General features: G+C 37.0%; 1 protein-coding gene across 3 annotated transcripts in view; it reads left to right on the forward strand.

The window, feature by feature from the left end:
- LOC139312571 (cytochrome P450 2C20-like) overlaps nucleotides 1-8,841 on the forward strand; it is a 30,079-nt gene extending 21,238 nt beyond the window's left edge. For 2 of the 3 annotated variants that reach the window (XM_070937473.1, XM_070937472.1), the window contains exons 7-10: nucleotides 442-583; nucleotides 1,762-1,949; nucleotides 8,066-8,207; nucleotides 8,337-8,841. In XM_070937473.1, coding sequence (XP_070793574.1) covers nucleotides 442-583; nucleotides 1,762-1,949; nucleotides 8,066-8,207; nucleotides 8,337-8,539 — 675 coding nt within the window. In that variant the 3' untranslated portion in view covers nucleotides 8,540-8,841. The remainder of the gene's footprint in view (nucleotides 1-441; nucleotides 584-1,761; nucleotides 1,950-8,065; nucleotides 8,208-8,336) is intronic. The other variant, XM_070937474.1, reaches the window with a different exon arrangement.
- Nucleotides 8,842-12,765: the final 3,924 nt, after the last annotated feature.

Genomic DNA, 12,765 nt, shown 5'->3' on the forward strand with positions numbered 1-12,765 from the left:
TTTTAACAGGAAAATTCGGGGGTCGTCTTATACGCCCAGTCGTCTTATACGCCGGAAAATACGGTAGTCTCTCAGATATAACATTCAGGCTTCTATGCTCAGATCTAATTTTTTCCAATCATACACCTTAAGGCCTGCTGTAGTCCAGTTGTAAAAAACAACCTTAGTCAAATTCAGAGTGTCCAATCTTTAATTCTGGCTGTTTCTTGTGGTAAATATTTGATGGGTAGGCCAGATAGTCAAGCTGTTTCCTCCACGTATCAGATGTTGTTCCCAGAAATACCTTAGAATTGAAAATGTTTTGTTATATTCTAAAGTCAGTCTGATCGAGTTAAGTTTCCTTTAATTGAAAGAGACACTATGGAGATTTTCATGAATTACTTTAATTCAATTCCAAGTAGAATTTTTATTCTTCCAGTTCCCTTTCTATTTTCTTTTCAGGACCAGAACTCATCTGAGGGTATCTACTCTCCTGAAGAACTTGTGATTACTGTGTTTGGTCTCTTTACTGCTGGGACAGTAATTACAAGCCATACTTTGTTCTGCAGCCTCCTAGCAATGGCTAAATTACAACACATTCAAGGTAAAGAAATATCCAGAAATATATAAAGATATCAGTACTCTTAGAGCTTTCAGCATTAATCATGGAAAAAATAAACTAAATAACTGTTGTACTCAACAGTACAACTCATTGCAGTTGCTTTAATACTTGCTGAAATACTGAGTCAAATACATGTTTGTAGTCAATGAAAGCCATGCACAAAGGCAAGGTGTAATTCATTGTGCCTTTCAATGATTTGCGGAACAACTGGGACTTGTATTGTACTGGGACTTTTCTTTGTCTTTAAGGCAGACCACATTGCCATAAACTTCCTTGACATCATCGTCACTATAGCTTATTGTTGGTGCATAAGCTTGAATGATTTGAAACTTGTATTGTTTGTTCAATTGAATAATGCATTGGGCTACTCTGGTATATTTTCAAATTTTACTACAGAGTGTTTCAGCTTTTGGTTGACGAGAAAACCAACTCTACCACATCGACCATCTTCAGTACCTCTAGCATAGAATAAATGCCCAGTCCTATCAAGTTCAACTAAACGTTTGCCTTATTGTCATGTTTCACATAATCTAATGATATCAAAATGAATATTATTGAGTTCAATCGGCAGTTCTTCTACTCACACTTCTGTTTTCATTGTTTGAATGTTGATTGTTCCTATGTCCAAAGTCCAAAGGCAGCCTGATTTAACCTGGTGATTCTTAGCACCCTCTGCCTTTTGGGCACGTCTTCCTGCTGCTGTGGTAGGGATCTGTTCACCTTAGGAGACCCTTCTGGAAATATAGATGTTCGACAACATAGCCCATGAGTTCATTTTCCCACACAATGTAATAACAGTTTAAGAAATTAATTTAAGTACATTAGTTTTTTCTCCTGATTACTATTTATTCCAACTTTGGGTAGGGACTATAATCTTCTAAAATCTCCTATGGAAACACTTTTCACTTTGTGGTTTTCAGCTTATCAAGAAAGACACAAGACAGAGATAAACAATAAGTATCTCCTCTTCTTGCACTAGAAAAATTAAAATGGTCTCTATTAAGAAATGACTTTGAGGAGGAGCCATTGTCCTGACTAGAAGGGTCTTCCCTGAATATGCTTTGGAAAACATGTTTCTATTCAAGTGGTAGTTGACTGCAGATGCTCAGTATGAGAAAGTAAAAGGCTGTCAATCACATCTCAATATGTTTGTCTCACAGCTAAGGTGCAACAGGAGATTGATGAGGCAGTGGGTACAAATCGAACTCCAAGCATAGAAGACCGGTTGAAGATGCCTTTCACAAATGCTGTGATCCATGAGGTTCAACGTTATCGGATTGGGAGTGCTGAGAGCTTTCCACGGGCAACAACCTGTGACGTAAAATTCCATGGTTACAACATTCCCAAGGTGTGCCAGTAATACTGTCAGATGTAAATGCCTTATTCTCTAATGTGTAAATAATGTATATATGGAACATCAGGGGTTAACTTATTCTTTGGACTTTAATGTATTCATAATTTACCACTCCCATTCCTGGCTCCACCCCTTGTATATATAAGGAGCCATCCTCCCCATTTTCCTTGCTTCTATCTTGAATATTCAGCGAATATAGAATGCCTATTATGATTAAAGAGAGATATATTTAAATCTCTAACTTCTATTATCTTTATTGAGTCTGATCCTGAAAATATTGCAACAAGCTGGTAGCAGAGGATGGTTTATTGACTCAATAAGTAATTAAAAATGTCCAAGAAAGATAAGCCCAACACCAGGGCCTACAGCAAAGAAATAGAAACTGATCAAGAGATGATCAACGAATCCACTAATGCGATTTCGAGAGAATCCGAAGAATACACTACTGAAGAAGAAGAACTGATGAGTGAAAACAACGACCAGGAAGAAATTGAGATAGAAAATAACGAACTCAGGTCAGAGATATTAAAGATACTAAAAAGCCAAAAGAATGATGAAAGCCTCATCGCGGACCTCCAGGAGATGCTGAGGAACAGCGGAGCAGCGAGAGAGAAAAACGTCATTAAAGAAAAACCCAAAGATCAAAAAACTGTGAGTGAAATGACTACTGAGAAAATAGTTGTAAAAAAGAAAAGATGTGACCTCGCGCGAAATTTTGAATGGCAGCCATCTTGGTTTCAACGAACTTCAAAAGAGAGTGAAGCAGAGCCAATCAAAACGCTCAGTTCAAAATTTCTGGCGCGAAAAACGCTATCAGACGAAGAAAGTGAAAAAGAAGTCTCAAACTCTTCAGATGAACCAAAATCAGAAAGTGAAGACGATTTAACAAAGTCTCAAGTAAAGTCAGCAATAAAAACGCTTTTTGCTGCTTTTGGGCCAAGATTGAAAATTTCCAAGACATCAACGAAGAAGCGAGAAATCAAACCGACAACTCAAGACCTGCACGCTCCCATCCTGACTTCGAAAACGACGACACCCGAGCCCAGAGAGCCATGCCGATTCCGTCCTACACCGCAGACAGAATCGAGTGCCAGCGCACACAAGAGAAAGAGAAGAACCGTCGCCATCACCAAAGCCCCAAAAACCGAGCCAGAGACCGACTCATCTGAAGAGGAGCGGATCGAGAGAGCTGAAATGGAGAGAACCTTCCACAACGGCGCCAAAGAAGAAATGAGCAACGCGCATGTGCAAAACTACGTAGACGGCCCCGAAAGACTTGAACTGGCCAGAGAACCGCGCAGACTCGTTACAAGCATCCCAATGCCGTTCTGTAATTTCCTGCACTTGAGAGACCACGGACTGCCTCAGGTTGTAAGTAATGGACAAAATAATGTGGGGAACTTACCCAGTGACTTCCCAAAACTTAGAGTTGATGGCATTAATTTACAAGAGTGGTACCAACAGCTTCAGGTTATTTTCATGAAAGAAAATTTACTATTCTTTATAACTAGTCCTCCAAGAAGACCTTGGACTTTAAAAATAGATTGTTTACATCATAGAGCATTTTTCATAATAATTTCTAGCGTGTCTCCTGCAATGTATCATAGCATCAAACCAAACCTAACTGTATCAGAAATAATTCAATGCATGTTTAATCTATTTCACAGCGATAGCGTAGCCACAACCACAAGAATGTCTAAGGATTTCTTTTCTTCTAGAGTGAAACCAGGGGTTTCTATAAGTGAGCATTTGATAAATCTAAACAAAATAAGAGCTGAGCTGCAATTGAGGGGGGAAGTGATTTCAGATCAAACAATGAAAAGTGTTATTATCAATTCACTTGATCCATCATGGGATAGCTTTATGTCACACTTAGATACCATTAATTTGGGATATTTATCAATAGAAAGTCTATCTAACAAATTGATAGCAGAAGACAATTCAAGAAAAAATCGTTCCAGTAACCAAACAGAACACAAATCTTTTAGGAAAGTAGTCTTTCAAGATAAATATAATGAGGCCTTTAGATGCCACAATTGTGGATCCAGGGAACACAGTAGAAGAGACTGTCCCAAAGTCCCAAGGGAGAGACATAGGCCAGAATATAGGAGCAAATACAATTACAGACAATCTTCCACAGATAGACACAAATATAGAAGTCCACCAAATTACAGAGAAAGTAGAGGGGGTAGAGAAAATTCAAAAGAGAGAAAATCTGGGTCACTAAATGGGCTAAATAAACAAGACAGCACCAGAACACAACAAGATGAGAACAATAATTGGCTTATTGATTCTGGTGCAACAAATCACACCACTAACAACAAAAGTATATTATCTTCATTTACAGAAGATAAGTTTGTGATAAAGGTAGCTAATCAAGAAAAGGTTCAAGTATTAGGCAGAGGAAATGTGACCTTGCCTGGTTTAGGGAAAATAGAGGGGGTATTATTAATCCCAGAAATACCTCACAACATACTGAGTGCTATAAAACTAAGCAGAGAATCTGACATCAATATAGTTTTCTCAAAGGGGAAAGCAACTATAGAAAAGAACAAAACAAATGTAGGTACTGTGATGATAAAAGGGGGTCTACCCTATCTGATAACCAAAGAAAGATGGTTACATAACATTGATTCAAATATGGAAGATTGTATTGAAGCAGATGATGAAAATGTCAATAACAGTGACAATGATGAATGTAAAATAACTCATGATAACAAAAATACACACAATGAGAAGAAACCAAAAATAGGTAAACCAATTCATGATGAGTGTGCTCACATCTTACATAGGAAGTTAGGACATGCAAGCTTTCCCGTAGTACAAAAAATGACTGAACACGCAGAAGGTGTCAAAATAAAAAATTGTGAAAATTATTTGGAATGCTCAGTATGTAAATCCACCAAACTAAAAACCAGTCCCAGACCAAAAAAATCTAACAGATCAACTAACAATATTTTTGATTTGGTACATATGGACTTAGTTGGTCCATTAACTCCATCAATTACCTATAGAAAACGTTACTTCCTAACAATAGTGGATGATTACAGTCGCTATGGTTTTGTTTACACATTAAAACACAAGGATGAAACCTTTCAGAAATTTAAGGAATTCTACAAACGCATAGAAACACAGCATAATATCAGAATAAAACAAATTATGACAGATAGGGGATGTGAATTCATGTCTAAAGAATTCTCCCAATGGTTAAAGGATAGAGGGATGCTACATTTCACGTCCAATCCATTTTCTGCATTTCAAAATGGGATTGCAGAGAGAAAGAATTCCACACTACAAACCATGATTAGATGCACATTAGAGGATGCTGGTTTAGGCAAACAATTTTGGTCAGAAGCCTTACATTATTCAAATTACACTCAAAATAGAACATGGTCCAGTATTGTGAATAAGACACCATATGAGGTGATGTACAATAGAAAACCCAAATTAGCACACATGCACATATTTGGAGTTACTGCAGACGTACACATACCTAAACAATTGAGAAGAAAGGGAGAAAACGTATCCAGGAGATTAAGATTCATGGGATACGAAACTGGAACCAAAGGGTACAGATTCATTGATAGTAATAACAAATTTATAGTATCCAGAACAGCTGTGTTCCATGAGCAGGCCAATTGGTCTAAATTGCACCTTAATGAAATATTTCCTAATAAAAGCAAAGATAATATATCTTGCGAGGAAGGAACAACAGAAAATCAAAATATTAACAAAAGTAAGAACAAAACCAAAACTTGGACAAATAGTCAGCATAAAATAAAGACAGACACATTAACAAAAAAGGAAGCCAGATATTTGCATGACAACCATAGCAAACCTGAAAGAAATATTAGAAACAATAGAAACCAAATACCAAATAAATACAAAGATTACATAATGCATATGGATGGAGAACAAATAACACCTAATACATATGAGGAAGTATTGAAACTTCCCCGTGAAGAAAGAGAAAAATGGGAACTAGCTATGGAAAAAGAGATGGAAAGTTTACAAGAATTAAATGTATTCACACCTGCGATCGCACCTAAGGATAAAACAATTATAGGTACCAGGTGGATTTATAAAATTAAGAATTTGGAAGGAGGTAATACCTTATACAAGGCCAGACTAGTTGCACAAGGTTATGCACAAAAATATCCAGAAGACTATACTGACACTTATTCACCAACAGTGAGAACAGAGAGTGTCAAAACAGCTCTTGTAGTAGCATCTGCACTCAATCTGGACGTGTTTCAATATGACATACAGACTGCATACTTACACGCAAAATTAGATAAGGAAATATATGTAAGAGCACCACACAGTCAATACACTAATAAGAACGAAATTTGGTTATTAAATAAGAGTCTGTACGGATTGAAGCAATCTGGCAAAAGATGGTACGATTGTTTGGTAAAAGTACTTAAGACCATGGATTTCAACGCCACCACTGCTGATAACTGTTTCTTTGTAAAAAAGAGTAATGATCATATTGAATTTGTATTAATTTATGTGGATGATATTTTATATATTGGAAAGCATAAAGAGAGCAGGGAAATCTTTGTAAATAAGTTAAACGAACATTTCTCATTGAAATCACTAGGTAGAGTGAATAAATACCTTGGTGTACAAATTAACAAAACTAAAAGGGGATTCAAACTTACTCAGAAAGATAAAATTATTGAACTCCTAAACAAATGTAACTTAAATAATGCCAAAACATGTGACACACCTATGCAAACTGATTTTCTTAGAAACACTGATGAATCTTCCCCTGAGTTTAAAGACAACACATTTTACAGATCAGTTATAGGTTCACTCCTTTATATATCTAATTGGACTAGGCCAGATATTGCATTACCTCTCAATTTATTGTCAAGATATGTTAGCAAACCAACCTTGTATCATTGGGAAGCTGTCAAAAGAATTTTAAGATATCTGAAAAGTACATTAGATTTTTGTTTAATATTGGAACCAAATAATGACAAAGAACCAAAAATTACTTGTTATGCTGATGCAGATTGGGCTGGTGATACATCATGCAGAAAGAGTACCTCTGGTTATGTTTTTCTATTGAACGATTGTCCAGTTTACTGGTATACTGGTAAACAAGAACTGGTAGCCACTTCTACCACAGAAGCGGAATATGTTTGCTTGTCTAAAGCTGCAAATAACCTTGTATGGTTCAATGATTTGATCACAGATGTTTGGAAGAAACCTACTTTACCATTTATTATGCATGAAGACAATAAAGCGGCCATTGAAATATCTAGATCCGATGCAATTGGACAAAGGTCCAGGCATATTGATATAAAATTTAAACACGTGAGACAACTATCTCAAGACGGATTCATCAAAGCAATACATTGTGATACTTCTGAACAATTAGCTGATATATTAACAAAACCCTTACCTTCTAAACAACACAAATATTTAACTTCTAAATTATATGTATTATATTGTCCTGAATCTGAATGTAACTGGTGTTGTATAACGAACCGGCATTTAGAGGGGGATTTGTCAGATGTAAATGCCTTATTCTCTAATGTGTAAATAATGTATATATGGAACATCAGGGGTTAACTTATTCTTTGGACTTTAATGTATTCATAATTTACCACTCCCATTCCTGGCTCCACCCCTTGTATATATAAGGAGCCATCCTCCCCATTTTCCTTGCTTCTATCTTGAATATTCAGCGAATATAGAATGCCTATTATGATTAAAGAGAGATATATTTAAATCTCTAACTTCTATTATCTTTATTGAGTCTGATCCTGAAAATATTGCAACAAATACTAATCTACTAATCAAGATAGTGTGCAGAAGAAAAAAAAAAGATGACTGTTACTTGAGATGATATTCAAGGCAATTCAGTAGATATGTATTAATATGCCTTATTTATGGAATTGTAAGCCTAGAGTCACTATGGATAATGGGACGTATATACATTTAATAAATAAATAAATTAAACCAAATCTCTCTCCCTTCACTCCATTTCAGAATGTTTGCAGATTGCTCCCTGCTGGCCTATTTCATTTGAAACTCTTTCTTCTCTGCATGAAGCAAAACCAACTAATGTCATCTATTTCCTCACTTCCCTCTTCTAGTACATGGCTGTTGCGCCAGTCCTCTTCTCAGTACATTATGATCCTCTCCATTGGGAGACTCCAGAGAAGTTCAACCCAGATCATTTTTTGGATGAAAAAGGCCAATTCAGGAAAAAAGATGCTTTCATGCCATTCTCAGCAGGTACAGTCCTCTGGGATAGGTATTACAAATCCACATGCTGGTTTGATCCATGTTATTTTTTTTTTATCAGGCACAATTCCATCAGGTGTACTTCCTAAATAAGCTTTATTTTCTTGTTTGCTATTGCAGGGAAGAGAGCCTGTCCAGGGGAAGCCCTGGCTAGGATGGAGCTCTTTCTGTTCTTCAGCACATTGCTCCAGAAGTTCACCTTCTATCTGGATGGGGACACCAAAGACACAGATCTAAAGTCTTTCTTTATGGTCTTCAAAAATAACAATCAATACCCCCTTATACGAGCTGTTAAACGTTCAGTGGACACTTGTGTTCAATAATTAGGACAAGGAAGGAAGTGATGATCCTTCCTTCCTTCCTTCCTTCCTTCCTTCCTTCCTTCCTTCCTTCCTTCCTTCCTTCCTTCCTTCCTTTCTCTTCTCTCTTCTCTCTTCTCTCTTCTCTCTTCTCTCTTCTCTCTTCTCTCTTCTCTCTTCTCTCTTCTCTCTTCTGTTATTTTTTCTTTCCCCCCTCCCCTCTATTTCCATCTTCTCCCTTTCCTTCTTTCCTGGCACGTATTGTATCCTACAAATTGCTCCTTTTAACACCTAGAAAATGGATTGGTTGAACTATATTAATAAATATTCAAATAAAGCATGTGGGATAGCTTTTACTTTGAAAGAAAATGTTAAAACTGATGTGGAATACAGATACAATGATTGTGAAGGACATTTTATTTTTATGGCAAAATAATTACTATTATCTCTGCTCTGATAACATTTTATGGGCAAATTAAGAATATTTTTGAAATATTTCATACAAGTTTCTCTAAGCTATATTCTGCAAGTAACCAATGTATAATTCATACTAAAGATTTCGTTCAAGATTCTCTTTTAGAAGTATTATGAGAAAATGATGTTGTGGAATAACCTACATTTGAAACAGGATGCTGAACGTGTGTTGACCTATTAGCTCCTCTCTTCCAGTTTTATCAAAGAGCATTTGGCTGAACTTTCATTTTTCATTTTATTCCACAACATTTTGGTTTTATTTTGTATTAAGCCTTAGGATGTAAGAGATGTGGGAGATCTGGGGAGTGAGGCTGAGCAAGAACACTGGGACGTAGTGGGGAAGGGAAGATATGGTGGGATCTTGGAGTTGATCCTCACTTGCTGATGTTACATTCACTGGTTGAGAGTGATCCAATTGTCTAGTTTCATGATCTTCCCATAAGGCCAGGTTGTAGGTTCCTGTAATGGGCATTAGGAACAAACTTGATGAACAGGAAAAAGAGCCTCCTATTGTCAGTTGTCATCTGGATGTTATTGATGGTTTGGTGCAGGGGTGGGTTCTACTTACCTTTACTACTGGTTCATATTGCGCCCACGCGCACACTCTTCTGCACATGCACAGAAGCCCTAGTCCCCACACAGTCAGGTAGTGTATTCCAGGCATTGACCACTCTGTTGCTGAAGTCATATTTTCTGCAATCGAGTTTGGTGCGGTTTACCTTAAGTTTGTATCTATCATGGAAAATATGGACAGATTCCAAATCACTAGATACAACATTTACTAGGGACTACACACTAGCTTGTTTCTTATGACAGGTACGATAGATCTAGTTTTGGAGAACACCATTATCAGTCTACTGTCTTGGTGAAATCATTCTCTGGATGCTTTCTGGTTTGCTGGTGTCACTCATTTCATGGAGACCCAGGACCTGTTCAATCAGCCCATACAAGGTGGATGGAACTCGTTGGATATCAGAAGGAACTTGGGTTGTAGTATCTGGTGGGCCATCTGGCTGAGTCCTTAGTTGCATAAAACTCCATAAAGTTCCATAAAACTTAGCAGAAAGTCCTGAGTAGGGCCTTCTGCCAATGACAGGAGGCAAGTGGTTCTTTGCCAGCATTGCAGTTACAGCCAAGTAAGTGTAACGAGAGATACACCAGTTACCACCCCAAATCTTTCTGCTTACAAAGGACTGCTTCTCTTCCCCCCCCCAAAAAAAAGGTTTAATTAGTGTGTGTTGAGTTTTTGTAGGAGATGACACCAGGCAGAGCCAGAGGAAGGGTCCACATGTGTCATGAGTCCCTTTGTGCCCACAGTCCAGCCCATCTTGAATTCCTTCCACTCTTATCTACTGCCAATTTCCTTTGGCCATTAGTAGTTCAAATGCTTATAGAGAGTTTAAACTTTCAATAAATCTTTATACAGGGTCAGGTATGTGAATGTTCATTATTAACCAAGTTTATTTTGGCAGGAGAAATAGTCCATAGAAAATCAATTCATAATGAAGGAAGAAGTACCACAGGGGGCAACCAGAAATTTTTTTTAGGGTGGGCTTTCCAACCATTTCTCTCAGGTTTGGGGATTTTTTTTAGTTCACACAAAATTAGAATGTATAGATGCTGATTAATGAGTTGAGATTTCAGTCTCCGGAACCAAGGAATATAGATTTTAACAAGAACAAATTAGTAAATGAGGAGGGAAGTTCAACAGTAAAGTTAGAAAGTATTACTTTACAGAAAGAGCAGTGGAGGTAGGAGGTTAATCATCAGTAACTATGTTTAATCATGCTTGGGATAAACACATGTCCATCCTCCGACCAAAGTTAAAAATTAAATACAAATGGAAAAAAAAAATAAGTGAAAGATAATAAGTAAATAAATTAAAAAGGAAAAGAAAGCACCACAAGAAAAATTCAAAGGGCAAGCTTGATGGGCCACTAGAGAAGAAGAAGAAAGACCTATGGAGAAAAGGGCCAAAAGTGTTGGGTAAGGACAATGAAGCTTCTTGGATGAGAAGCAAGATGTCTTCTTCTTCCTCAACAAAAAAAACCAGTCCGGTTGCCTTTTGAAAAAGCACCTTTGAGAAAACTATGACCTGGATAACTGAGAGTCTCCACAGACATACTGCATATTCATGGAAAATTATATTCGTTTACCACCCTTGACACAGTTTTCATTCCTAAAATACAAACAACATGTAGCCAGAAGTTACAAGGTTGCAAGTTCACCAAACTACTCAAAATTTCCACTACCGGTTTTCCAGAACCTGTCAGAACCTGCTGGATTTCAGCCCTGCTTGAGACCCTTCCATGGGCAACAACCTGTGACATAAAATTCCATGGTTACCATATTCCCAAAGTTAGCTGATAATAACTACTAATCAAGATAGATTACAGAAGGAAAAAAGATGGTTTAGATAGTCAGAGTTCGTTCAAGGCAGTTTGAATAAATATGTATTAATATGCATTATTTATGACATTGTAAATTGCCTAGAGTCACTTTGGAGAGTGAGATGGGAAGTACAACTGGTGATGCAAAATGCCATGGTTACCACATTCCCAAGGTGTGGCAATAAAAACTACTAATCAAAATAGTCTACAGAAGAAAATAAAAGATGACTGTTATGTACTGAGAGATACTTCATATTCAAGGCATTAGTAAATATGCATCTATATGCATTATTTATAGAACTGTAAATTGCCTAGAGTTGCCCCTGGATAGTGGGAGGTGTATAAATTTAATAAATAAATTAGTTAAACCAAATATCTCTCCCTTCATTCCATTTCAGAATGTTTGCAGATTGCCCCCTCCGGCCTATTTTATTTGAGGCAAGTGAGGCTCTTTCTAATCTGCATGAAGCAACACCAACTAATGTCATCTGTTTTCTCAACACCTTCTTCTAGTACATAGTTGTTGTACCAGTTCTCTCTTCGGTACATTGTGATCCTCACTTCCTTCTTCTAGTACATGGGTGTTGTGCCAGTCCTCTCCTTGGTACATTGAGATTCCAGAGAAGTTCAACCCAGATCATTTTTTGAATGAAAAGAGCCAGTTTAGGAAAAGAAATGCTTTCATGCCATTCTCAGCAGGTACCATCTTCTAAAACAGATTAGATGTATTACCATGTGCTGGCCTGATCCATGTTTTTTTTTTTTAATCCGGCATAATTCCAGCAGGTGTACTTCCTAAATTGTACTTCCTATTCAATGACTGCAACACTTCAGAAGACTATTATAACACTTTTCTACTTGAAGTTCAAAGAGTCATTAATCTATATGTACCAATAAACATAACATAACATCCAAAGCCAAAAAGAACACATTACCCATGTCAATAAGGAAACTCCAATAAAAAAAAATCACTTTGGTGGAAAAATAAAACTGGCTATGTAGCTAACTTCAAAAACCGATACAAAACCATATGCCAATTATCACTGCAGACAGGAGGAAGAGTTGTTACACACAAAATCCAATCGTGCCTTCTATAATTTCATAAATGCCAAATTAAAAGATTCAAAATCCACCCCATCTCTAAAAGGGCCAAATGGTGAAGATTGTAATGATGATGCCATTAAAACTAATCTTTAGGTGAAAGATTTATAGGATCTGAAGAGAAACCAGAGTATAAAACTAATCTCTTCAACACTTTTTTCAATTCAGTCTTTGTCAACAGCAATGGCATCTCCCCCTCATTTCCTAGTCATACTCATCCAATTTCAATGATCTAATCCACATTGATTTTACTGAAGATACCGTCATAAGGGCACTACACAAACT

This window comes from Pituophis catenifer, unplaced genomic scaffold (assembly GCF_029215685.1).
Source record: "Pituophis catenifer annectens isolate HBS135680 unplaced genomic scaffold, rPitCat1.0.hap2 SCAF_2, whole genome shotgun sequence".
Taxonomy (NCBI): domain Eukaryota; kingdom Metazoa; phylum Chordata; class Lepidosauria; order Squamata; family Colubridae; genus Pituophis; species Pituophis catenifer.